Source organism: Gouania willdenowi, chromosome 3 (genome assembly GCF_900634775.1).
Source record: "Gouania willdenowi chromosome 3, fGouWil2.1, whole genome shotgun sequence".
In the NCBI taxonomy this organism is placed as follows: Eukaryota; Metazoa; Chordata; class Actinopteri; order Blenniiformes; family Gobiesocidae; genus Gouania; species Gouania willdenowi.
Genome location: NC_041046.1, coordinates 38,117,028 through 38,144,676, shown reverse-complemented (window position 1 = coordinate 38,144,676; position 27,649 = coordinate 38,117,028). Strand labels below are relative to the sequence as shown.

Genomic DNA, 27,649 nt, shown 5'->3' with positions numbered 1-27,649 from the left:
TGGTTTTGGACGGATTGACGTAATTGCGGTGCCAAACAAACAAGATTTCATCTCCATTGTTCATCAAAAGCACTCTGCTTATTTTTTTTTACCAGTCTTACCACTTTCCTACGTTATATTATTACAGGTTGTGCTTGAGTTAAGTCCTTGCAAAGGCTTTGTAGTCATACTATTAAATTTAGTGTCTGCTTCTCCGAAAAATAAAAAAAATATTGAATTCAGTAAATTGCAGTCATTACAGAAACATTTCATGTGTACTGCTAAATTCTGAACATATTTATCATAGTTTAAGCATTGGTGGGGTTTTTTTTTTTAGTAGCTAGTAGTAATGAAAGCTCGAATGACGCACATCATTCCTGGAGTGTTACCACACCCTGACTCTGTCACTTATAGTACAGTAAATACTAGCATACACCCAGTGTTATAGCTCACTTGCAGTCTGGGCTCAGACTGTAGACTGAGTGTTCAAAACTCAGCTGATTAATTCAAATCAGACGTCTGATGTGGATTTCGTCCATACCCTAAAGTACAAGGTTGAGTAAAGTCAATAATTGATACAAATATAATAATTAAATTTGAATTGAGATACTGAGGAGAATTTCCTGTTGTTGTTGTTATCGTTCAAGGCATATTGTGTTTTCTCGTCTGTAAAATGTGGAAGATTTGATGCATCTGTGATATTGAGAACAGTTTGTCACCTGTTTTCTGGGTGTTCTTGCCTTCAGAAATGAAACATTCTGAGGTTTCCCACTCGAGGCTATTGTGACCTGACAGAAAAATACAGCTGGATCCAGCGACATATTGTTTTCTGTGGTATAAAAACCTACTCTTCATACATTTTATATCCAATCGACTGGCACATTTAAGGCAATTATTTCCAGTGTGGCTGTAAAAAAAACCACAGTGGTGTGTGAGCTGCTGTTTGTCTTTCCATTGGCTGGTCTCTTTGTGTTTCCTTACCCACTTTCTCTTGCCTTCCTTTGTTGCAGCTTCCTTTTTCACCTACATGTCAAGTTGTTTTAGTAAAACAATACACGGAGCACATTCTCACACCAACATTAAACCTGACTTTCCAGTGCAGTGGAATTAGAATTTTACATATATTTTTATTGTTTGTTTTTGACAGCATTCAGCAGTTATGAAGAGAAGGTCAAAATCGTTATCATTATTATTACACGTCTGTCATCATGCATTCCAAGTTGGTTATTACAGTTGTGGCACTGCAATTTTTAAATTCCTAATTTGATTGTACGGTCTTAGACACGTCATTTCTGCACTGACTCATCAGTCATTAAAACGTTAGAAAAGTCATGCAGTGCTCTTCATGTGCAGAGGAATCGATGAACACGTCATACTTATTTCCAATCATTTTCATAGGAATTAGAGCTGTATGGCACCGACAAAAATGCTTTGATGCTACTCGGTATCAAAATACGCAGTGTCTTTCGGTTCCAGTGTTCGGTACCTAGGAGTTAATTACATGATCAAGATCTCAAATTGCTGCCTGTGGTTGGCTGTAACGTTCCAAGTGCGTTAGGCATGCAGGAAAATGTGACATGGCACAAATGTTGCTGCAGAACGTCTTTGAGCAGAGATGGCTCACATTGGCTACATTTACATTTATATTGAACCTTTTTCTGTAACATTTCTGTATGTTTTAAACTATCCTTAATATTTTTCTCTTCTTATATGTACAAGAATTGCGGTTTTTTTTTTTAATGAACCCCAGATGATTAGCAACCAGCTAATGGCAATCCAATAAACAAATAAACTTGGGAGCTGTAATTCCCCACAGAAAATGGCCATTCCGAATGAAACGGCTGGTTAGTTCTGATTTTAATTCCGAATTGAATAATTCCTCCATCTTGTATACTTTCACATAAACCAAGATGGCCGCACGAAAACAAGCGTTGGACTCGAGCCGAGACTATTTATTGAATAAGACTCTATGAAGACATAGGTATAACGAAAAGAGTGGATGGATGGAAGCAAAAACATGCAGACAATCACATGCACACACAGACATCGACAAATGAAACAAGCTTCATTGGGGGACATGAAGACCTGCGCGTGTCATCCAAAAGTTCTTCTTCCACTCGACATTCTGTATAGTGGAGGTAGAGCAGCCATTGCATTACATGCTGGCTGGGATTGAGCAAAGTACGGTCTTCTGCCTCCTTTCTTCTTTACACCATCTCCCTTCTCCTGCTTAGCTCACGAAAGTGAAACAGTATGTATCTGTCGAGCTGCTGCTTCAAAACTCTAATCAAAATAAAAGTGAAAATTAGGGATGTAACGATTCTCTCAACTCCCGATATGATTCAATTCACGATACTGGGTGCACGATACGATTCTCTCACATTTTATTTTACAAAATCAGACTGTAGATAAATGATGACTAAAAAATACTTTCATCTTTGAAAAAAAAATAGAATAAAAATACTGTACTATTTTCTTTTATCTTTCATTGTCAAAAAATCCCTTGATAAACTATGCAAAATAATGCAATTTAATTAAAATAAAATCCTGAGTGAAATAAATAAATAGTACAAATGAAGAAGTCTATTCATTTAAATTCTGGCTCTACAGTAAACTATGCAAAACTGCATAGTGTTCCTTTTCTTTTTAAAAGTGCAACTGAAAATGTATTTTGTGCCTTAACAATTGGACTTTAAAACAAATCCAATATCAAAGAATAATATAAATAAACAAACTATGGCTTTAATTCTCTCTCTCTTGTTTCTCCCTTTCCTCTCTATGCTCCTCTTACCTTGGATTTCACATGTTCTTTCTTTCTCACTTCTTTCATTTTGTCTTGGGGAAGCCAAAATGCTTCCACACTTCTGATTTAAAACATGGTGGTGCGTCCTGAATTTTAAATTCTAATTAGATAGCGCCCTCTGCTGTAAAATAATAATAATAAAGAAAATAATAATAATAATAATAATAATAATAATAATAATAATAATAATAATAATAATAATAATAAAGTACTGCGATTCAATTTCAGAATATCGATGTGAATCGTGACATCTTTGAATCAATTTTTAACTGTCTCATGATTAATGAAAATAATTCTTTTGTGGTCTTCTTTTATATTGTGGCCGAAAAGAAAGGGTTTGTTTTGTGTTTTGTGCTTTCCCAACCCCCAGACTTAAAGCAGAATTGAATAAAGGCGACTCAACGTGTTTCCATGTAAATCTAAATTCTGAATTACCACTTCCATGTAAACACAAAGCAGAATACTTTAATTTCGAATTATTTACTTCTGAATGATTAATTTTCGAATTAAAAAAAATTCATTGATGCACCTTCTGCTATTGTTGTATCCTGTACTTTGGAGTTGGACCATAATGATGAGTAGATGTGCTTGATCTGACATGTTATCATGACTATTATCCTTCAGTGATTGCAACACTCAAAGGGTGTTCAGAAATAGGCTGTCAGAAACATTTTACTCTCTACTTTTTTCCTATCAGTACTGTGTCGTCCATCATCTTCTACTGTGGAAAATGTTGACAGGCGTGGGTGTGTGTCTTATGGAAGAAGCAAACCCTCCTCCCTTTTACAGCAATAGAGGTGGTGCAGTCCATTTATAATACAAATGGATGGTAAATAATCAGATGGACTATAAATCACTCTGGAAACAAAACTGAGAGCTCTGTGGCATTCAGATGTTGTTGACCAGGAAAATGTCAGAGGCCATCCGCCCTGGGATGGAGAGGGATTGACGGAAGAGATACAGGAGAAAAGGTAGCGAGTCAGAGCAGTTCATCCATCTCTCTCCTCCTGCTCCTCCCTCACCACCTATTTCTGCCTTCTGCTTGTTTTTGTCTTTTTGTGCAGCACAATATGTGCGGCTTTAGTCTTTTTCTCTTTTAAGGGACAGCACGTGTGAGTGAGTTCTGTAGTGTGGCTTGTTTAGTGGAAGGTCTGAACATGCTAAGCAATCCATCAAACTGTGCTTTTTATGCTGTTCTGAGAAGTAGGGAAAGCAGTGACTCCTAAAACAAGTATTTTAAAACACAATAAACTATAGGAAAATATGTATCGATATAAGCAATATTGTAATTTTTTATATCCCTAAAATAGAAAACTATATATATCTTGAATCTCAATATATCGCTCAGCTCTATGATATTTTTAGGTGTATTTAACAGCTGACTTAAAAGATGGGTCAAAACTGACCCGTTATCAATTTATTTTTATTTTATGGAATTATTTATTAAAGATTTAGTAATTGTGATTCATTGTAATTGAACTTCAGGGATTGAGAATGTAATTGTATTTGGCTTTCGGGGGGAAAATAATAATTGTGATTTTAATTGTAATTAGAAATAATGCCCATCACCGTAATTAATTGCAATAGAACATGAATAATTGAAGATGTAATTGTAATTGACCCAAACCCTGGTAACCAGTGTTATTATTTTTCTATGACTCCTCCTCCCTGTATCTTTTATATCAGTGGTCATATATGTGCATATGCATTAATCTATTTTTGTTGGTTCATATTTTTGTAAACAACTGTGATTCAAGTCAAAGGAGTGAATCAAAAGCTCCTGAAATGTGTTTGCCTGAACTATGGAAACACAGAGAGAGACGGCTGCTGCCTGCACGCTGCACCTGTGATTGAGCTTCCTGCTGCAACAGCAGTCTGTGCTTGACTGATGTGTTTTTATAACTGCAGTGTGGTTAAGACCAAAGGCGTCAGACTCACATTCACATATGGGCGTCTGCCCCTTGTTTTTGGCTTTTACTGTGAGAATAATACAGCACAGGCCTGTGTCCTGACTGGTATGAAATGAGTGAGCTTTATTGTTGTTTATTTACATAGCAGAAGCATGAATCTGTTTGCTCAGGCAGATTTTGGCGACTTCATTCTCTCGAGGCAACAAAAGGAAGTAGTCATACTGTAATTTATCAGATTTTAGGGTGAAGACGTGGTGTGTGGTTGAGGTTAAGTAGTGGTTTGGGTTCAGAATGAGCAGTCAAGAAATGGATGCAAGACAAGTCCTGTGAAGGGAAGGAAATGCTACTGCATGTGTGTGTTATGCATATAATGTGCAGTGCCAGCTGTACACAAGACGCCGTGTTTGGTCTGCAAACAAACACCGGTGAACACCAGGAAGTTTGAGCCGAGCTTCTGTGAAATGGCTGTTTTTCACAGCGATTCACAAAAATACCAGCTGACTATCGATCAGACTAATGTTTAGAAGAGTGACAGAAAATGAATGATCTGTAGAAATGATGGTGGCAGAAATCCACGAGATTTACATTTTGTTGTTCTCTTTCTTTGGTGGCGTTTGACTGTTGATGGTAAGGTTTGCTCCTCTTTTAAAATCATAGACATCACGGCAGCAGCAGCAACAACAACAACAACAGTAATAGATGCTAAGATGAGTCACATTTTCATGTCACAAGGACACCAGAATATACCAGGCTTCAGTATCTCATGACCTCTGAAATAAATTGTCTAGGTTGCTTCACGATAACTACCAGTTCTTATCTCTGAAGACCTGTTGCATGTTAGCTGCATGTCACTTTGACCTAACATCCACCATTTTGTTGATAGCACATAAAAGCTCAGAAATCACATTTGCAGGGGTTGGCCTTTGGTGTGACTGATAACTGGCCCAAACGTCTTGCACGGGGTACGCCCAGGCCAAGAAGATAAAATGTATACTGCCAAGTAGTGCTCGGCGATATTATGTACCAAAACTCATATCTCAACATTTTTTCTCAAAATGGCGATATACAATATAAATTTTTATTTTTTTAATTAAAATAAAGTCGGACCAGAAAAGCAATTCTGGATTAAATTTTCTGATGCAAAATGCCACACAGGCTCATTTCTTAACAAACAGCTGCACAATATATGCCACTTTTGGCTTTTTTTCCTCTAAGGGACAGCACCTGTGAGTGAGTTCTGTAGTGTGGCTTGTTTAGGGGTAGGTCTGGGCTAGGACGCACTCAGAAAACCATCTAACCAACAAAGTACTGAAAGCAGTGACACCTAAAATCAGTATTTTGATACAAAATGATCTATAAAAAGACACAAACACATAAGATTAAAAAAAATAATAAACCAAACAAATATGAAACCAAAACTACTCCAAAATGCCCCTTGACTCTAAAAACACTGACACCAAAACACACAAAATCATTCTAAAAATATGCCAACTGACTCGAAAAATTGACAAAGACTCCAAAAACAAATAAAAGACCCCAAAAATACACAGTTTGTCTCTAAAACACACACAATAACTCAGAAAATAAACAAAATGACAGAAAAGAAGAAGAAGAAAACATATATAAACATATATCGATATGGGTGATACTGTAATTTTCTATATCGCCAAAATAGAAAACTTGTATCTACACCCAAGTCTCTGGACACACCCTTGCTTCTGTGTGTGAGCTGTTAGTTTTCAGGAACAGTAGGCCTGTTAAACTAGAATACCGTAAATTACATTGAGATCAAATTATACTACTTTTGTCTTCTGTCCTCAGAGCTGTTCAATTAAAAGATCCGAGAAGAAGATAGAGGGAAAAACCTCACACCTCCAACAGGATAAGTGGGCATAGAACTTGAATAGATGACGGGTACACTTGTGTTTCAGCTTGACCCGGCTCCTTGCAGTTCAGTGCAGGACTACCTGCAATGAGCTGCTGTCTCCAGCTTCTCCTGCCCCGTCTCACTCAGACAGATGCAAAGGTCTGTATATTCAACACATCTCATACAGACACTTTTATTCCGCGCCCTGCGGTGCATCGCAATGCTGTTCTGACAGGAGGAAGACTGCAAACTGACAAGTGAGCATGACATAGAAACTTCAAGTCTCAGCAAGGTTTAAAATATGAATACAAATCACGCTACAATCATTATCTGGCCATAAAAAAGACAAGTTTCTTTTTTCACTTTTACCCTTCCTCCCTGAGTGATCTTTAAGTGTTCCCAGCTGAAATGAGAGTAACAATGCATCTACACTGGTGATCTGTGGCTTCCTATAAATCAGGACTGAGGATGATCACTGAGGATATAAATCACATACATTAAACTGACAGCTTTCTTCTGCGTCGATGCTACAAGAGGAATATATCTTTGTGAATACCCGTCAGACAGTTTATGTTATTTTTGACTACTTTTGATGCAAAATGTCTGTTTATCCATTTTAAAACATCAGGAACACCCCAGTGGATCAGTGATGACACAGCTCTCCACTGCTGTTCTTTGTCAGTGCTGCAAACCTGCTCTCACTCTATTAAGGATGACAGCAACCTCCCTCTGTTTCAGTCTCTGTGGGATTTAACCAAGTGCCATGCTTTGCTTTTGTTAGCAATTTGTAGCTTTCCTTGACGTTAACCTGAAACGATGCTGTCTGCTGCTCTGCATGTGGCACCTACAGTATATGTATGTAAAGTCTTTAAACACAGGCTAAGTACAGGCAATCCCAGCTCTGAGCTTGTTCTCCTCACGTCTTCTATTACCAGGCGTAGATGCACATTTCGTGAGGAAGTAGTACCCCCCAGGTTAGAAGTGGATTTATGAACTTTATCTTTGAGACACCGATAGGGCCTCCCCTTTTCAGGGTCTACTTATTTCATTATCTTTGGGACATCAATAGGATTACCCGCTCCATTTTGTTTCTGTTTCACCATCTTTCCTGGTCAGACGAATTTACTGGCTATCTAATTTCCCCAAATCTTACCAAACTTGCTAAATAGAACAAGTTTAATAAAGTCAATGGCTGCTATTGATTTTACATTTTATATATTTCAGATTTACAAAAATTTAACAATTACGCTGATATCGTTCAGGATTCTGTTGCGAGATATACGTTAGCCACACTGCTAGAGGAAAAAAAATCCCATAGAAATGTGTGATATGGTGCCAAAACATTATTTGTAAAACATTTATATTTCGTCAAATCACCCTTACGTTTTGCACAAAATCCTGCACAGCTGTGTTATTTTCTATTGCTAAATGTATTGTTGAGTGTTGTGTGTTGTAAACTGAATGTGCTGAGTAGCCTGTGGGACAAATAAAATTGTATATTAGAATGGAATTGATTGGAGATGCTACTGTCGTGGCCTGTCACCAGGTAAAATGACCACCAGTTAAACTAATACACCATCAGCTAACCCAGTCTTTGTACCAGTGCCTTTTCAGATTTTGCAGTCATAATAATCTGAACCGCTTGTTTATCACAACACATTAAAAAAAACTGCAGATGAAGCTCTGTATTCATTTTCAATCACAGGAAAACATGGTCACAAGACGAACCGTTACACGTATTGCAAGATTTTGAACGGAATTATGGGTGGAACAGGACACATTGTTTTACCACACTTGGTACACATTCGTTCACCTGTTTCCTGGTGAAAAATAGCGTAAATATATGATATTTTCCTAAAACTTGCATGTGAGGCATTTCCTTGTCATGCTGGGGCTTGATTCTAAATAAAGAGAGAGAGAGAAAAATAAAGTTCAGATTGTGTTTTTCAAATGCTTTGTTTTCCATTTTAGAACGTGAATTCCGTTTTTTTCCGTCTGTTTTCCATGATTGTGGAAAATTATTGTTTCTAGGACACCAAACAGCTAACTTTTCTTGAGGAATCTTCTGTCTTTGTAAAACATGCCTCGTTGGCTATCTCTGTGACATGGTATTTGTACTATCTTTTAGTGTCAGCGTCACCAGTAAACCTCTCATCATCTTTTTCAATCTGTTTCATTTTTCAGCAAATGGTGATGAGCCTACGGGTATCCGAGCTGCAGGTGCTGCTGGGCTACGCCGGACGCAACAAGCACGGACGAAAGCACGAGCTGCTGACCAAGGCACTTCATTTGTTGAAAGCCGGCTGCAGTCCCGCCATCCACATGAAGGTCAAAGAGCTGTACCGACGACGCTTTCCAGCAAAGATGGTGTCTCATCCGGAGCTGTCCCTGTCCGGAGCACACCACCCAGCCTCGGCGGGTATGGTCGGAGGAGGGGCCGCGGCAGCGCTGCCTGCAGGCCTGACACAGCTGGCATACGAGGGTCACGCCAATCACGGTGGAGCCCCGTCACCCGCTGCCTTACTGCCCCTCTCGCTGCTCGGTCCAGGGAAACACGAGCTGACCGGACTGACGCACCATCTGCCCACCTCAGCCACGCTGCATCCGGTCCATCCAGATGTGAAGCTCCAGAGGTTGCCCTTCTACGACTTGCTGGATGAACTCATCAAGCCCACCAGTCTAGGTAACAAAACTAAACAGATCCAAAACAGAACTCTCAAAACGTTTTTTAATCTTTGTAGCATCTGATATTAATTTCTGTAAGAGATCTCAAATAAACCTTCTCAGTTGATCAGTAATAAGCTTAATCACTTGTTTCCAACAGAATGTTCTGTTTGCTTAGAAAAACAAGTCTTTTACTGGCAATGTAGATGTTTATTGTGCTACATTTTGTGCTACATTTTGCTGCTATTTCCTGCAACTGTATGGGAAGTTGGTCTTTGGTTTGATGGCTGTGCAATGAGGCATGATGTTATATGACATGATATGAATGTTGATGGGGAGCTGATTTAAGCACACACCCTCGATTGAAGTGTATGGTATGTTATAGTAAATACATGTGTGATATAGTAATGGTGTCATGAACCCTGGTTCTATACCAAGAAAGTTGTTAGAATCTCAGCGGACTCTTTTTTTTCTTTCTTCTATTTGTAGGCTAATTACAACCTAGCAGATTCAGTGTATCGATGCTTGAAGTTATGTGTATTTATCAGTGTATCTTAGTCAAATAATACTGAGGAGGTGTAACGATTCATTCATTAGATCGATTTATATTCCTACGATCAAACTACATCGATCTGTGCTCGGCTAGTTTGCCTTCCGGATGACATTAATCGATCTAAAATAGTTTTAAAAGGTAATCAAGTGATTGTATCAATACAAGGATATAACTATAGATCCACTGAAATGAAAATTCTTGGCAAAAACCAAGGCTGATAACCGAAACACAAAAATAAATTATTATGCAAATGATTAGTCCCATTGCATTTATCACTAAAATAAAACATTGCAATTGTATAAATGAATATCATTGCTTTACAGAATAAATCAATGAAAACATATGAAATAGACAAAAAAACATTTAACTTGACCACACTCATACATTAAATAATAATGTACAGGCCTATAACTGACAAAGCTGCTGAAAGAGCTTCTCTGCTTTATTTAGTATCCAAGCATGTTCTTGGAGATGCACACAGAGTTGCGGAGTGCATCATTTCTTGTGCACACTGGTTTATTCCCATTCAAGTAATGAACTTTATAACATGGTTTATATTCGGTGCATCACTAGAAATAACGCATTGAATTTAAGCACAGCAGACTTTATATGAAGGTGTTTTAAAAGTGCTTTTAATATTAAAGCACTATCTGTGACATCACTGCTACGCAAAACAAAACGGAGAAGCCGGCAAACGAGAAACTGATAAATCCACCTTTGGGGTAGAAATAGATGTTGTGTTGTGTCTACTGGGCACTGAGCTGCTTCTGCATACATTTTTGTGACACATTACTTACGTAAGTTCCAAGTAAAAAAAGAGCCACACGTAGTTCCTATAAGGGGAGGTGTAAGACAAAAATAATGATCCTTCTTCATCCTTCATTTAAATGTGTGAGTTGAAGCATTTTTTAAGAGTTCAATCTTCCCCTTTGCTCATGTAAAGGCACAATTGTGTGTTGCCATTGATATATTAAAAAGTTTATGACATCAAAGCAATTAGATCAGCATGTACTGATGATTTATACATGGAGTGTTTCTGGCTTATCTATACGCTGATCTAGTTGCTGTATATAGCATCAGTATGAATTATAAATGAATGGTGGATTTTAGTGTATTTATGCTGTTGCATATAAATTTTAATGCTGGAGAATGTGTCTGGTGGGCCGAGCAATGTGTTCATATGATGAATTGTCGTCATATTTTTTCACACACCCATATTTCTAACGGTGAGACCAATTTTAAAAATGGTGTGCGAGCACTACATATAAATGAATCAATTTTGGCACACCATCAACTATATGTGCAAGGGGGTCCCATTTATTCGGGTGGGTGTCATTCTACTGCACTGATACATTTCTTCTTCATTCTGATTTTGATATTTATTAAATTTTTAGATGGTTTAAAACATGTACTCTTACAGTTCCTAATGATTGAAAGCTGAAAAAGAGACACTGCTGTATTGTAATTTAAGGGCAATTGTTTCTTAAAGGAGCATAGGATTTGTGGAAAAAATAAACATTCATTTCTTTTAATGCTAATGGGTGTTGAAGCGTTCCAAACCAAAAAAAAAAGAGCCCACACACATTTATCCCTATTGCCTTGAACAGACTGTGTGATGTGTTTTGTGCTGCAATTCGAGGCCCAAATTTCCTGCATAGTCCTGCAAACGTGACGTCAGTCAGAAATCCAGTCAGTATCTGGTGTGACCACCATTTGCCTCACGCAGTGTAACACATCTCCTTGGCATAGAGTTGATCAGGTTGTTGATTATGGCCTGTGGAATGTTGGTCCACTCCTCTTCAATGGCTGTGTGAAGTTCCTGCATATTGAAAGGAACTGGAACACGCTGTCATATACGCCGATCTAGAACATCCCAAACATGCTCAATGGGTGACATGTCTGGTGAGTATGCTGGCCATTCAAGAACTGGGATGTTTTCAGCTTCCAGGAATTGTGTACTGATCCTTGCAACATGGGGCCGTGCATTATCATGTTGCAACATGAGGTGATGGTCATGGATGAATGGCACAACAATGGGCCTCAGGATCTCGTCACGGTAACTCTGTGCATTCCAAATGCCATCAATAAAATGCACCTGTGTTTGTTGTCCATAACAGTCACCTGCCCATGTCATAACCCCACCGCCACCATGGGCTACTCCATCCACAATGTTGACATCAGCAAAACGGTCACCCACACAATGCCACACACGCTTTCTGCCATCTGCTCTGAACAGTGAAAACTGGGATTCATCCGTGAAGAGAACACCTCTCCAACATGCCAGACAACATCAAATGTGAACATTTTGGCCACTCAAGTCGGTTACGACGTCAAACTTCAGTCAGGTCGAGTCCCCGATGAGGACGATGAGCATGCAGATGAGCTTCCCTGAGATGGTTTCTGACAGTTTGTGCAGAAATTCTTTGGTTATGCAAACCAATTGTTGCAGCAGCTGTCCAGGTGGCTGGTCTCACACGATCATGGAGGTGAACATGCTGGATGTGGTGTGGTTACACGTGGTCTGTGGTTGTGAGGCTGGTTGGATGTACTGCCAAATTCTCTGGAACGGCTTTGGAGATGGTTTATGGTAGAGAAATGAACATTCAATTCACGGATAACAGCTTTGGTGGACATTCCTGCTGTCAGCATGCTAAGTGCACGCTCCCTCAGAACTTGCAACATTTGTGGTATTGTGCTGTGGGATTAAACTGAACATTTTTAGAGTGGCCTTTTATTGTGGCCAGCCTGAGCCACACCTGTGCAATAATCATGCTGTCTAATCAGCATCTTGATATGCCACACCTGTGAGGTGGGATGGATTATCTCTGCAAAGGTGAAGTGCTGACTAGCACACATTTAGACAGATTTGTGAACAACATTTGTGAGAAAAAGGTTTTTCGTGTGTATAGAAAATGTTTTACATCTTTGAGTTCAGCTCATCAAAAATGGGAGCAAAAACGAAAGTGGTGTGTTTATATTTTTGTTCAGTATATTTACCAAATCCATGTATCAAAGCTAAGGATAATCTATGTTCTTGTGCAGAAAAAGGATTGTATCAATGGTGGATGCTTGAAGGTTGTTCTCCTCTGCTCCATGGTCCTACCTGCATCGCTGAAGGTGCGCTCACTGCTACTGCAGCAGGAATGGAAAGAACGCTGTAAGCAAGGACACTATGTGACCGAACCCGACCATCACTTCTAAATATCTGTCCGAACCCGACCCTAGCCGTCGGATATTGGTATCCATCCTCTAGTCACAGTATCAGCTGAGCTGCTATGATGAGTTCACGTGCCCTCCCGTGCTGGCTTGGCTGCTGACTGCAGTTACCCTAACGGCCGTTATGTCACTATAATAATAATAATAATAATAATGCATTGGCTTTCATATAGAGCTTTATCATAGTGCTTTACAGAATTATGGCATTATTCTTTCACTCCACACTTAGTGGTGGTAAGCTACTATTGCAGCCACAGCTGTCCTGGGGCAGACTGACGGAGGTGAGGCTGCCATAGTGCGCTATCAACCCCACCGACCACCACCAACACTCACTCACACACTACATTCATGTGGATGAAGTGTCACAATGACAGATACCACTGGAGCAACTGTCCCCCACTGTGGCACCTGGAATTCTCAGTGGTCTCCCATCCAACTATTAACTTTTTTTTTCTTGACTTTTTGAAACCGTGAACTTTTTCATATCAGTACCTATTTTTAGTACAGATCTTTTTCCCCCCTTATGTAAATTAGATGTTTTAATGCATTAGGTTTGCATCCAGAAGCCATCTGCCCTCAGTATAATAACACTATGGCTTCTTGGATGTATTGCAAATAGATGGAAATATCTACATTTTCCTGCATTAGCATTTTAATGGAGTAAGAGTCCATATCGTCATTAGTTTGTTTTCAGTTTCATGTACAAACATAGGGTCTACAGCTCTGTCTGTCATCACACGCTGTCTTTACCCTCTTCCCACTCCTTCCCAACCTGATCATCTCCTGCCTTCCCCTGTCTACCTTCGTCTCGTCTCTCCCCAGCTGTCCTTGGTCAAAATTTGCATGTAGACTGATGAAATCACACACCTGTACCCACAGAACACACCCTTGACTGATTTGAATGTAAAGCACATAACAGATACAGAAAAAAGCACAATGAACTCTGGAAATGGAATTGCCTTTAGATAATGTATCTTTTCCATATGTCTAATAGAAAAAAAATAATAAGTTGGAGAGTTTTTAAAGAATCTATGCCGTCTATGTCGGCAGGCACTAAAGACATTTGATTAATTTAAAGCTATTCTTTATCAATAACTGACATTAGTTTGTTTAATTTAAAGACATTTGTCCCCTCCTTGCTCGATCTATGCTCAGTTTACTTCCGGCAGATAAATTGATTACTCTTCGTTCTCTATTTCTTCTCTATTGTGTAGAGGCAAGGCTCCTCTTGCCTTGCCTCTACTCATTTTCCCTACTTTCATTATTTTTCAGATTCCCTTCCCCCATTGTTTGCTGCTGGTTTGGCCAGATATGTCTCTTTCCCTCTTTTTTTTTTTGGCTGGAAAATGTCGAGTGTTTGGCTGGTTGTGTTTAACCAGTATTCACGCTGACATTTTACAAATGACAGCATCAAAACACTACTGTAAAAGTAATGGTTCTGTTACACCTAAAACTGGGTTTTCTTTTAGGATTTTTTAGACTGGAATGAATCTCATTTTCAAAGGTGTTAAGAAAAATGTGAATAATGTAAAGGTAAAGATATTTCACTAGGGAACCAAAACAACACAGTGACATAATGGTTTTTTTTGTTGTTTTTTTTAATTTGCTGGTTTTAATGATTTATTATCCAATTTTTGTTTACAGCATCAAAGCTCTAAATGTGAATCTCCTTCCAAGTTTTTTTTTTTCAAATTGTTCTCCTTTTTGTGTAATAAAAAAAACATATCCCAGTTGTGTTGTACTTGAGACTGGTCTCAAGACCACATTTTGATGGTCTTGTATTGGTCTCGAACTGGCCAGATTCTGGATTTTCAATCAAGGCCAGTTGAGACCAGCACTGATCTGCTATTCTTAAACTTCTAGTAAGGAGCACTTGGAACTTCACTGATTAATTAATGTTGTAATTTGACTTCAAACATTTAGCATTAGCTCACTGATCGTTCTGCCTCCTTAGAAATCCTTTAGAGTGCCTTTTGTGTCAAATACCTGTAAAAACTCTCACATCAGTTCATCTAATTTTTAGTCAGAAATATTTCTCAGCACTTACTTTAAGCCTCATTCACCTGACAAATAAACATTTTATTTGCAGATATTTCTGGACTTATCAGTGGCTTTTAAATATATATACAAATACTTTTTTTTTTCAAGATTTGAGATTTTTGTATGTTGTGCTTTGAAATGAATACAACGATTGGCCTGGGCATTATATCGAGATTCAGGATACTATATATTGAGTTTTGTATTTTGACGATATACAAAATCATACTATCGCCTATATCGATAGATCTATGTTTATAGCTTATTTTCAATTAAAATACTTGTTTTAGGAGTCACTGCTTTCCCTACTTCTCACAACAGTGTGAAAAGCACAGTTTGATGGATTGCTTAGCACTTCAGACCTTCCACCAAGTTGGATTGATTACTGAGTTCGTCCTAACCCAGACCTTCCCCTAAACAGGTCACACTGCAGAACTCACTCACACATGCTGTCCCTTAAAGGAGAAAAGGCCAAAAGTAAGAATATTGTGCAGCTATATGTTAATAAATGTGCCTGTGTGACATTTTTCATCACCAAATTTAACCCAGAATTCTCTTTCTGGTCAGACTTTGAGTTAAAATTATTGAGATTTATACTGTATATCGCCATTTTTTCCCTAGGAATTTAGTTGAACAAATTTAAGATTTGAGATTTTTGCAAGTTGTGCTTTAAAGGACTTGCAGACTCCTTGTTTTTGTCCGTTAATTTTATTTAAAAGAAAACAAAAAGTAAAGAGAGAGTGCCCTTTAACTGTTGAACCTTTCATGGTTTTTAAAATATATTTTATGGTCTTGATCTTGACTCGGTCTCAACTCCCAAAAGTCTTGGTTGTGTCTAGGGCTGGGCGATATTGACCAAAACTCATAGCTCAGTATTTCTTTTTCTCAAAATGGCGATATACAATATAATTCTCGGTAATTTTAATTCAAATTAAGTCTTACCAGAAAAGCAATTCAGGGTTAAAATTGCTGATACTTTTGGCTTTTTCTCCTATAAGGGACAGCATGTGTGAGTGACTTCTGTGGTGTGGCTTGTTTAGGGGAAGGTCTGCGGTAGGGCGCACTCAGAAATTAATCTGACTGTGCTTTTCAAGCTGTTCTGAGAAGTAGAGAAAGCAGCAACTCCTAAAACAGGCATTTTGATACAAAATAAGCTTTAAAAAAAAATATATATCTTGATATAGACAATATTGTAATTTTTGTATCGCCAAAATAGAAAAACTCGATATATCTTGAATATCAGTTTATCACTTAGCCTTAGTCTTGTCTCACTCTTAGGCAAGTCTTGGTGTGGGATAGTGTCAGTCTTTAGTCTAATACTATATTTTAATAAAACAATAAGACATCCTGTCAGGTTAGTTAATCCTACATCAATATAAATCACAACTTTTCCAGCTATAGATCCGCTCAGTGGTTTTCTATTTATTAAACCCGACTCCCCAGAGTAATCAGTTTTTTTTATGCACATGTAAATGTTGCACCCTTTCCCTCCCCCAGTCTCTCCCCCTGTCATTACCTCTCTCTCTCGCACACCTCCCCCATGTGCAGTCACTGCTGGCCTATAGTCTGGGCTGCACCTTCATTTTCCTTCATTATCATGGCCCTCTGCTGCTTGTGCTCCATTCTCATCTTCATCATTGTCCATCCACAGATAATGATGCCTCTGTTCCCATTATGAATATCATTGTGATGCACATGCATTATACATGATTTAATCATCATAAGTTGTGCAAAAGGATGTGAGCTCGTTTCGTTTTTGATGAGCATTTTGGGCCTAATAGCTTATTATGTGAGAGGAGGATGGCTGTGGAGGAAAGTCAGGTTGTAGAAATGTCAGTTGCTCTGTTCAAAGATGAGTCAATCCAGTGATGAAGCTTTGCAATTGTAGAAAACCTATTTTACCCACAATACCTTTCCATTTCCATTTAGCTGACTAATCTGTTTATTAGTAAACAAGGCAAGTATCAAAGCATCGTTCTACAACACTCCCATCCTTTATGAGTAGAAGTGATAACACGTGACACTGATGCAGCAGTAGAGCCACAATAAGTTATTTAGTTTTTCCTGAACTCATGTTTTTAGCTTTTTCTGCATTCAGGAGTTTAAAAACAAGTCTCATGAAATTAATGCTTTTTTTTTAAATTGTTCGCTGTTGAATTAATGCATTTTGGAAATTGACCTTGTAACGGCAAAAGAATTAAAAATTAATTTCTCTTTTTTTGACACAAACTTAAAAACAATCTGAAATCAGTGTTGACTCAACTCAATCCCCGTCATTATGCATTATTACAATCTGTCCTTGAAAAATATCATATAAACCTTCTTAAAATATCTCAATCATTTAAACAATAACAAACACCTTGTCTTAGAAATTAAAACAGTGAAAGAAAAAAAAAAAAAGCTCAAGGCTTACAGAACATTAAATAATCATTAAATATATACTTTAATAAATAACTGTGACCATAACTTTCTATAGGATAAGTTTAGCTGACTTTTATCATCCAGGAGGGTTTTTCCCGCTGACATTTTTTCATTAAATCCAACCGTATTTGGTCTCTTTCTGCTGCATGTCTGAAGATTTCATCAAAACAAAGCAATATCTTTATGAATTCTGTCATGTGTGAGTGAGATCACCATAATGAGCAACTCCTTAGCTTTCAGAAACTGTTGTCATTTCTCCAATAGAGCAAATATTAGCTGAGTTATGGTCATTTAAATTAATGTGTTCCCCAAGATGCATTCAGGGTCCCTTGGAAACCCAGACATTTTCATCTATTTATAAAGTCCTTCTGGACGGTCCCGATAAGATTTAAAAAGAGGACATATCCGAGTAAATCTGGACGTAGGGTCACTCTATATTCATGTCTCGCCATCTACGATTGAATATTAATGTCTGCTTTTTCTTACCTCAAAAATCAATTAAAAGTATTGATCATACATTCGTCATTATACATCCTGTAGCACACAACACATGCTTCATAAAGCGCTCATTTTATTGTGCACAGCTGAGGAATGTTGTCTCCCTTGTGAGGTGTTTTGGATATGGATTTTTAATGAAAATATTTGTGCCTGTTACTTGTTTCCTTTTCCTTGTGTGCTGTTGTGTGTGTGTCGTTGCAAGCTTGTAAATATTGCAGCTCAAGTGTTTTGTGTCTGTGGCCTTGACATATCTCAGCTTTGCCAAGTTTTTCAGCCTTTTTTTCACAAATTAATTTCTGGGTTGCACTTGATAGCAGTTTAAAGAGCAGAAAAGTAGCGTGTTATCTAATTTTGGTTTCCGGTAAGTGCAATTTCGGAAGATGAATTTTGCTGTTAGGTCAGCATAAAATTAGTATACAAACGTTTTGGAAAGCAGAAAAAGCACCAGTGGCAATGTCTTTTATTCGTGTCATTTATTTTGACAATCTGCAGTGATAAAAAGTTTGGCATTAAAAAAAAAAAAACCTCAAGGATTACAGAACACTAAATAATCTTTAAATATACATAAATAATAAATAATTTAATAAATAACTGACCATAACTTTCTGTAGGATAAGTTTAGCTGAGTTTTATCATCCAGGAGGGTTTTTCCCACTGACATTTTTTCATTAAATCCAACCGTATTTGGTCTCTTTCTGCTGCATGTCTGAAGATTTCATCAAAACAAAGCAATATCTTTATGGATTCCATCATGTGTGAGTGAGATCACCATAATGAGCAACTCCTTAGCTTTCAGAAACTGGTGTCATCTCTCCAATAGAGCAATGTCTTTTATTCGTGTAATTTATTTTGACAGTCTGCAGTGATAAAAAGTTTGGGATTACTTCTTTGGATGAACAGCTGGGGTGAAGGCCTAGAAATGTTTCAGATGTTACCACAAGCTGTTTCATTGTATAATACATGGTATTTGAGGCATTCAGGCTTTAAGTTGAAGGTGTGAACATGCTGCTGAAATCAAATCCTGTTGCTGAGCAAATTTCTATCATACAGCTTTTATAAGTAGGTGTGCATGTGCGATCAAAATAACAAGCGCGCTCCACATCAAATGTTGTAATATCTGCGTACTTGCAATTTTTTTTTTTTCAACCACACGTGATTGGTTAACATGCATAGCTCCATTTTTGTTAAAATGTAGGAGCGGACAGGGGAGGGGTTACATACACATGTGGATTTTTATTACAAAATTTTATATTTTGATAGCGCTTTGAGATGATTTTTGTTGTAATTGGCGCTATAAAAATAAAGTTGAATTGAATTGAACAGTAACACCTTGCCTTTTGCATTAAACAGTTGGGAAGGAAAGACAACGCAGAGCCCACCTTCATGCCCCACCCATTTTGGAACATACAGTGATGTCATCAGTTAGAAATAATTTATTAACGGTATCATTGCAGTCCAAACCTAATCCCACAAATCTATAGGCTTGTTTGTATTAGAGAATCGTCAGGCCACTCCTTAAAATGTTAAAAATCTGTTTTTTCTCTCGTCCTCCTGGGTACACCTTTTGCTCTAGAAACATGAAGTTTAACTAATTTGTAACCTCAAGCCTTGTGATTCTCCAATACAAACAATAATATCTAATATTACAATGTTCCAAAATGGGTGGGGCGTGGGGGTGGGCTCTCCAGCAATTGGCTAAGGAGTGCAGTAATTAGCCACCTATTGGTAAAAGGAAGTCATAAGCATTATATTTACACAGAACATTGCAGGAAAGTTTGTGATATAATCCTTGAAAATGGTCAGCCACGTCGCAACACTTCAAAATTTCTGCCACACCCCCACATGCTACACACCTCAATGTGCTCCACTTCCCGACATGCGTGTAGTTGTTGCTTGCAGCTTTAATTATATTTGACTTTCAGGGGAAAAACAATTCAGTAATTGTATTTTATTTGTAATTGGGAAAACCTGCTGGTTTACATAATCATAATTGAATTGTAATTGAACATGGATAATTGTAAGCGTAATTATACCGGGTAATTGAAAATTGTCATTTACCCCAACCCTGGTAATTACAGAGGTATACATTGTCTTTCGTCATTTTGCAGTCATTATTGGCATAATGTCTGTATGATGATTTAAGGCGTTTTAAGCATTCAAAAAGCTTCAGTTACTATGTACCTTACACACAAAGTCATTGGTTGGTTGTGACCTTTCACCGACTAAATTTGGCCCAAGTCGGATTGATCTGTTGCCAAACTTTGTGCTAGGGTTATGATAAGGTTTTATTCACCCTTCTAAAATGTCCTTGAACAAGCACATTTAATCAGCAACAATCACTGGCTCTGTACATGGTGTTTTGCCACATAGCTGACATGTAAGTCAGCGTCTCCTGTTGGAATCAGTAGATACTGTGAACATTATCATCAGACATGTGCTGCAGTTGATGGTCGTTAACCGTCTTCTTTAAACCTCAACACAATCTGAGATGCTCCAGTTCTTACTCTGAGCCTTGCGTGACCTCAGCTTAATCTTTATCTTACTGTAAACATCGCATCTTTCTCACCACAAATGAACGTCAACAAAAGCATCATTGGCTGCACAAATATAAACATTCTGCACAAATGCCCTCTATCTCTCAGAGACTAACGAACAATGTTTGTTTTTTCTTCCCCTCTGCTGGTACATTGTCTTACCCACATGTAATGTGATTAAACCAACACGTCTTCGAACAACTCCAAATATTTGTGGCTTGAATTTTAAACCGAAGCGCCGCAGTTCTTTCTACTGCTGCTATACATTTTATTGTCTCTCTCTGCTGTGTTTTATGGTACACTTACTTGGGTGTGGCTTTTATAGCATGAAGCAAAGCTCTAAAGATGTTGTAAAAAGGCCTGCTGCACCGCATCCACAGAGATAGCGAAGCATAAGGAAATGTAATGCGATCTGAAAGCCTGGCTGTATGCACACAGGGAAGCAGCATGGCTTATAAGTTTGCTGCTGTGCTGTGGGTGAGATATCCAAATCAGACCATTTGTTGTGCGTGTGTGTGTGAATGTGAGTGTGTTTGTGTGGTGTACCAACGAGAGAAAAAGTAGCAAAGCCACTAACAAGTTAATAAGCTCCAGCTGTACTTTGTTGTGCTGCAGACAGGCGCACAAAGCCCAGCACATTCCCTGACGTTTAGCTCATTAGTCCTGTTCAAACCGAAGCCAAAATCAAAATTGGAGTTTTGTCTGACGACAGGGTCCAAATAATCATTGCAACGATAATCTTACTTTTCTTACTCATTGGCAAAGTTGATGATATTTTAGGCTTTCTAATACTTTAGCTTGAAATTTGACTGAGAAATTGTAGATGCCACAAATATGACCAAACTGGAACATAAATCTAGGTCAAGCTAAGTCAGGCAGTCTGCCAATCTCTGGGTTATAAAACACTGGATATTGTTGGATTACAAGCCTTTGAATTCCTCTTGAATTTGAAAAGTTAAAAAAGGATTTATTTCTTTCCTAAAAACCCCTGAATTAAAAAAATAAAAGAAACCAAACTCGATTGTCACAATAGGACAATACTCTATTGTTACTTTAACAAGGCACAACAATCAGTTTTCAACCGCTCAATAGTTTGTCACTTTAAAAAAAATATATATCTTTATTGCAATGAAAATGCATAATGGCCAACAAACTTCTTTTTTGTTGTTGTTGGAATATTCACTTCAGTTGTTTACACTAACTGCAGGATCTATATTGTGATCTGCATTAGATATTAAAATTTAAACCCCCAAATTTATTTAGATTTTATTTTCTTAAATGTAGAAAAATGTAGCATGCAATATAAAAAATCTGCCAATGCAACCTTAAAGTGACCACCATTCACAAAAGAGATCCCGAAGTAAAACATAACCACGCAGGAGGGCACTGTGTTAATAGAAGTAAATATGGAAGAGTCTTGTCTCAGCATGTGTGGGGCACTGATAAAGTGTCTGTACAACTGAAGTCAGCACTAATATTCCCACTATGGTCGTTTTTTTGTTTTTTTTTATCCTTGCCGCTCCTCATGGTAAGCAGAATTGTGACGTTTATTGCAGGTTGAATGGTAGAATGATGGCACATGGCAAATGATCAGATGCGTATTGAACTTAAGAGCACATACTGTATACTGTAAGAGTGGCCTGGGTCAGATTTAAAAAAAATTGTATTTGTGCTGTTCAAACTGTTTTTAACAGATCAGATACAAGTCACATATGAACATAGCCTAGGTTTACCTTCTTTCTCAGAATGATCATATTCATAGAGAGGCAGTGATTCATTGTATCTGTCTCTTTATTACACACACAAGTGAGGCCGTTTCTACAAATAACACCATTCTTCTATAAATACTCACTCGATCACATGAAGTAGCAGACACTCGATCACTTTTTGGCTGTCCACAAAACCAACTACAGCCAAAGCGACTTTTAAAAACTTTTTAAATGAATGAAAAGTTTAAAAAACTGGAGAAATTGAAGCAAGTTTTCTAATAAAATGACAGGCTTGATAATTACCTGTTTATCTGGGACTGACCTTGATTTATATTCTCCTCACGATAAACATCAACCTTTTGAAGGTCACGTTTCCATCTGTCACTCCTCCCACCATCTGCCTCACGTTTCCTTATTCAGTTTGCACTTTAGAAATAATGCATAATGCAGCCTGGTGGCAGGTACAGCCGGGGTCTCACGTGTACCTTGAAGGACAGAAGCCATGCAGGGTTTAGTAGCAGACATTCTTTTTAACCATGTGCACTCCTCCATCCATGGTTAAAGTGAGATTTGTTGAATTGATGTCATGCACATAAGTCTTCTTAAAAATCAAAGAAGCATTTCCTTATTTTCTTGTCTTCATCTACTCTGCAACCCTTCTTAATCAGAGATGAGGGTCTGGTCAAAAGAGTTTTAAGGCAGAAGCTCCAATGCCTTCTGTGGACTTCACCGATAGGGGCTGTCTTTATTTTTTTGTAATTATCCCTGCATCTTATATTCACATCCTTGTTTTTTTTTTATTTTTTATTAATGTTCATATTCTGATAAGCTCCATTAAGCCTAGAAAGGATTAGTGGCAGAGCCAGAAATGTTCTCTGTAATTACAGATCTGCTCGTAGTGTCATTAACTCTATTTCATCTTTCATGAAGAAAAGTAGGAACCTATTTTAATAAATGTGTTTGAAAAGTGCAAGGGAGTAGTCTGGCACTTTTAGAATATGAGAATGTATTACTGTAGGACTCTGTTATATGTTACGTATACGAAAGAAGACTCATGAATTATACATACAGTACTTGGTCACATTATTCCTCAAAATAGTTATTTGATTTATTTTTGTTAATAATATTATGATGGCAACAGAAAATATTCAGAAGCCGAAATAGTCGGTTCTCTAAAAAGAGAAAATTTCCATCACTAATCTCCTCCTCCCATAATTGTCACATTCTGGCAGGGATGCCAGATTACATACTCACTTTAAGTAAATGTGCTAAACAGATTGACAAACACAATCTTAGTTGTAAGGTTAGTAGATCAACGTTGTTTATGCGCACTGTCAACTATATACTTCTATCAGGCCTTGAGTTCTCTTGAGTTTTAACTGTGTTCAAAATTCAAACTTTTACTTTGAAATCATTTTTAAAACTCTATAAAATGCTCTAATGTAATTTCTATACAGTTGCTGGCCCTTTTAATCCAATCTGATCCTGAGGATAGAGATGTTAAAATCAACCGCACATCAAAGCAAGCTTTCATTAAACTTTAAATTGAACAAAAAGCTCCAATGTGACATCAATACAGCAAAGCAACATACAAGTCTTGTAAGTTAACGGTGTTTATTGCATGTGACTTCATTTCATAGGAGGCCTGAATGAAAAGAATGAGAGATCAAAGAACCTTTTATGTATAAGAGCAACACTCCTCAGTGTACAGCACTTCTTAAGGCACACTTTATAGTCTGAAAAGAATCCAATGAGCGTGTCCTTTAACCCCGTCACAATTAAACTGAGTCCTCCCAATAAGTACTGGACCTTGAATGTCAATTGTAGTAATAAAAATAAGGGAAAAAAAGGAGCCAGTAGTTACGTGTCAGAATATCTACATGTGGTCATTTGATCCATAAAACTCACGAAAACCAAATGTCATGGCGACATACCCGCAAACATGCTACTGACAAAAATTCTGGTTAACTTCAAAACAAGAGCCCTAAATACAAAAGTGTTAAAAACTAATGGAAGACAAGAAGCAAGGATTTTGTTTTGAAGAGGAAGTTTGATTTTTAGCTTGAAGCTGGTCCAAGGATCATTTCACGTTCCGCTCACACATTAAGTATGACTAGTGTGCCCACCGTGCATACTTCAAAAACGTCCCGATATAGTATACATCTGGGTATTTCTTACTTACTCAATCTTTCCATGCTATCTAATGTGAACGCACTCCATAAAAATTTTCACGTCAGACTTAGTATGAGTAGTACTTTAGTATACCATTTCGGACACAGCCCAAGACTTGACCGAGACCATGAAAATCATTTTTACAAAACAGTTAAAGAACATTTTTTCTTTAACTTGAGCTTTATTTTAAATACATTTAACAGACCAAAACAAGGAGTCTGCAACTCTTTCAAAGCACAACATACAAAAATCTTGAATCTTCTTAAATCAAATATGTTAGACTTAATTCTTGTTTATTTATCAGGTGAATGAGGCCTAAAGTAAGTGTTCAGAGGTATTTCTGACTAGAAATTAGATAGACTGATGTCAGAATTTCTGACACATAAGGCACTAAAAAAGATTTCCAAGGAGGAAGAACAATCAGTGAGCTAATGCTAAATCTTTGAAGTCCAACTTTATTTAATCAATACAGTTCCAAGTGCTTCTCCGGACTATCAATTTAATGAAGTTGAAGAATAGCAGATCAGTGCTGGTCTCTACTGGTCTTGACAAGACCGAATAAAAATGCTCTCGACTCCAAGACAAGAACAAGACCTTACAATAAAATAAGGTCTCCAAACCAAGACAGGTCTTAAGTACTACAACACTACAAAGCAGTCCAATCTTCTTATCTCAATTTCAGACAGCACATGTCTTTTTTGCTATATAACATGTGACCGGAATCACAAGAGTTTACCATTTTTATTGGCTAAGAAAATGTGAATGCAGTCATTTTAAACCTTCAGTATCCTCATTGGAGAATCGTTAAATTTCTATCAAACATTACATTTGCATCTTTAAAAAAAACACTGTTGCGGCTTTGTTTGTGTGTGCGATAGTGTGTAGGAATAAAATAGGAAGAGGAAGACATCAATCAAAGCTCATTTCCTTCCCCTCTCGTATCTCCGAACCACACACACAGAAACACACTCACTGCCACACAGGGAGTGACTTATGGAGTGATAGAGGGAGAGAGAGAGAGCAGGCTAGGACAGAGTGAGAGAGTGAGAGAGCACTTTCTATTTATAACCTGTGTGCCCAGAGAGGAGGAAGAGCGTTGTTCGAAAGCACACTCGTCTGCCAGTGCACAGGCTGCTGCTCACACAACGCTGGCTGCACTAAAGTATAATAGATGCACGCCAAACAAATTATACACTGTGTGGGAGATGGGACGGGTCATTACTGGGGAAATTAATGGCTGCTTTAAAAGCTGATGAGAGGAGGAGTCGGATTGACCCAGTAATCATCCGCACTAACTACAGACTTTTTCATTCATCTCCGACATGCCGGGATGACACACCGCTGTACACACTCAGTCCTGCCGAGTGTGTGCTGGTGTTCATGTATTCATGTGTTCATCATTTCTCTGCTTCTTCACTGAAAGCTCAGCACAGTTTCACTCAATCAAAGCAAACACTGGTTAGGTTAATGTTTTTATAGCTCTGTCTCCCTCTTCAGTTTCTCCTCATCGGGTCCAAAATATTTAGCAGTGGGCTAAGAAATGTGTGGATATTATTAACACTTGTACATTACAGGCCAAAGTTTTACAAGTGTGATTACATTTATACAAAAAGAAAAACAAGATGTAAATACCTTAATCTTTGTCCAAGCTGTGGGTCTATTTCTCTAGACATCTTTTAGAAGGAAAACAGGGCAAGGAAATGTTTTTTCTTACTCAAGGAGACTGGTGTTGGTCTACGTTACCTCCTCTAATTGGTGCTGTGTAGGTTGTTTATCTTTTTAGTGAAACAGCACACATTCCAAACCTGACAACAGGACTGTTACAGAGATTAGGATCTTTTATTACAGCAGGGGTCAGAAAAATGAGGCCACATTACACTAAAATGTTGACCAGTCAGAGTAATAATACAGGAAAGATCAGAGGATTTGTGTTTTTTAATATTCATTTTGTCCAATCTAGTTTGTCATTTATTTCTGGGAGTCATTTTTGTATGTTTTGTTATCTTGTATATTTTTCTATTATTTTTTCTAGTTTCTGGGGAAAAATGTTGTCAGTTTGTGTATTTGAGTATCAAGCTGTTTATTTTGCCGTCCTTTTGTGTGTTTTGTTAAATCTCTCATCTTTTTTAATTTAAATAGAAAACTATCAGCACGTTTTGTTGTAAACTTTCCTTTGTTCATGTCAATAATATATATATATATATATATTTTTTTTTATATACATCTTTTTGATTGTTTTTGGTTTGGTTTAGCATTAAAAAGCTTTTTTTCTTTATGTAAATTACACAGAAAGGCTTGACATGATTTGAGTACATCCAACAACTAGAAATCACAGAGTATTTTGATAGCTGCTTCTTACTTAAACTAGCCAACATTTAATATGGTATATTTTGTTTATTGACCTTTATGATTATGACATTACCAGGTAAGTGGGTGCGTTGCTCTGTGTTGTGTTGATCTTTTTTGGGATCTCACGTATTAACACAGCTGTCCCTGACAAGCAGAACACTGTCATAGATGATGATGAACTTCTTTTCCTAGAGTAGCTCTCTTTCCTGTGGTGTCCCACAGGGCTCCATTCTCAGCCATCTTATTTTCTCTTTGTCTTTGTTCTGTGGCCAGTTTGAAAAGAAACAAGCAAAATACCTACAAAAGTACAATATAAACAAAATTCTCTCCATGACAGTATGTAAAAGATTTAGTAGTGATTGAAACTAACCTTGTTCTGTTTATATCTTTTGAAATGTATTCAGTGACAAAAGGGGATTTTTCTATTATTTTGATACCTTAGTGCGATTGTTTTCATTTTAAAAGTCTGTAGACAATATTTCAACCAGAGCTCAAATGATACGAACCAATTGTTTTCTTGGAAAAGTTAACATTTTTTAAAAGTCACTGAAGCATTTAACAGCTCAAGGCCTGACTACAAAGAACAATATGTTCTGGTCTCTCTGTTCTCATGCAGTCACTCTGCCTTGATTTCTGAAAATAATCGGATTGCCTTAAGCTGTGATGATATCGATTAGATTGTAGTTTTTCTCACTGTGAAAGAGCCAAAAAGTTGAACTTTCCTCAGTTTTTCATCATAAACACAGCTACTTTAAAGCCCTCCGAGCTCCTCGTTTATACCTCCTACTCCAACTTTTCTGACACGGAGAACCTGCTGTGTCTTAAATGGAGGCTGAGTTAGTGGCACCAGTTATTTCTAGCACCTGTAGGAGGGCCTAAAAATAGAGCACCCTCGTCCTCACCTCAGCGTGAGCTCTGCTTTGAGCTCCACGTGTTC

At 37.7% G+C, this 27,649-nt stretch overlaps 1 protein-coding gene across 2 annotated transcripts in view; it reads left to right on the top strand.

Annotated features, from left to right (window-relative positions):
- Positions 1–27,649, top strand: part of LOC114461199 (E3 SUMO-protein ligase PIAS1-like) — a 77,825-nt gene that overhangs the window by 29,129 nt on the left and 21,047 nt on the right. Inside the window, exons 2-3 of one of the 2 annotated variants that reach the window (XM_028443105.1) lie at positions 6,624–6,718; positions 8,744–9,242. In XM_028443105.1, coding sequence (XP_028298906.1) covers positions 6,665–6,718; positions 8,744–9,242 — 553 coding nt within the window. In that variant the 5' untranslated portion in view covers positions 6,624–6,664. The remainder of the gene's footprint in view (positions 1–6,623; positions 6,719–8,743; positions 9,243–27,649) is intronic. The other variant, XM_028443106.1, reaches the window with a different exon arrangement.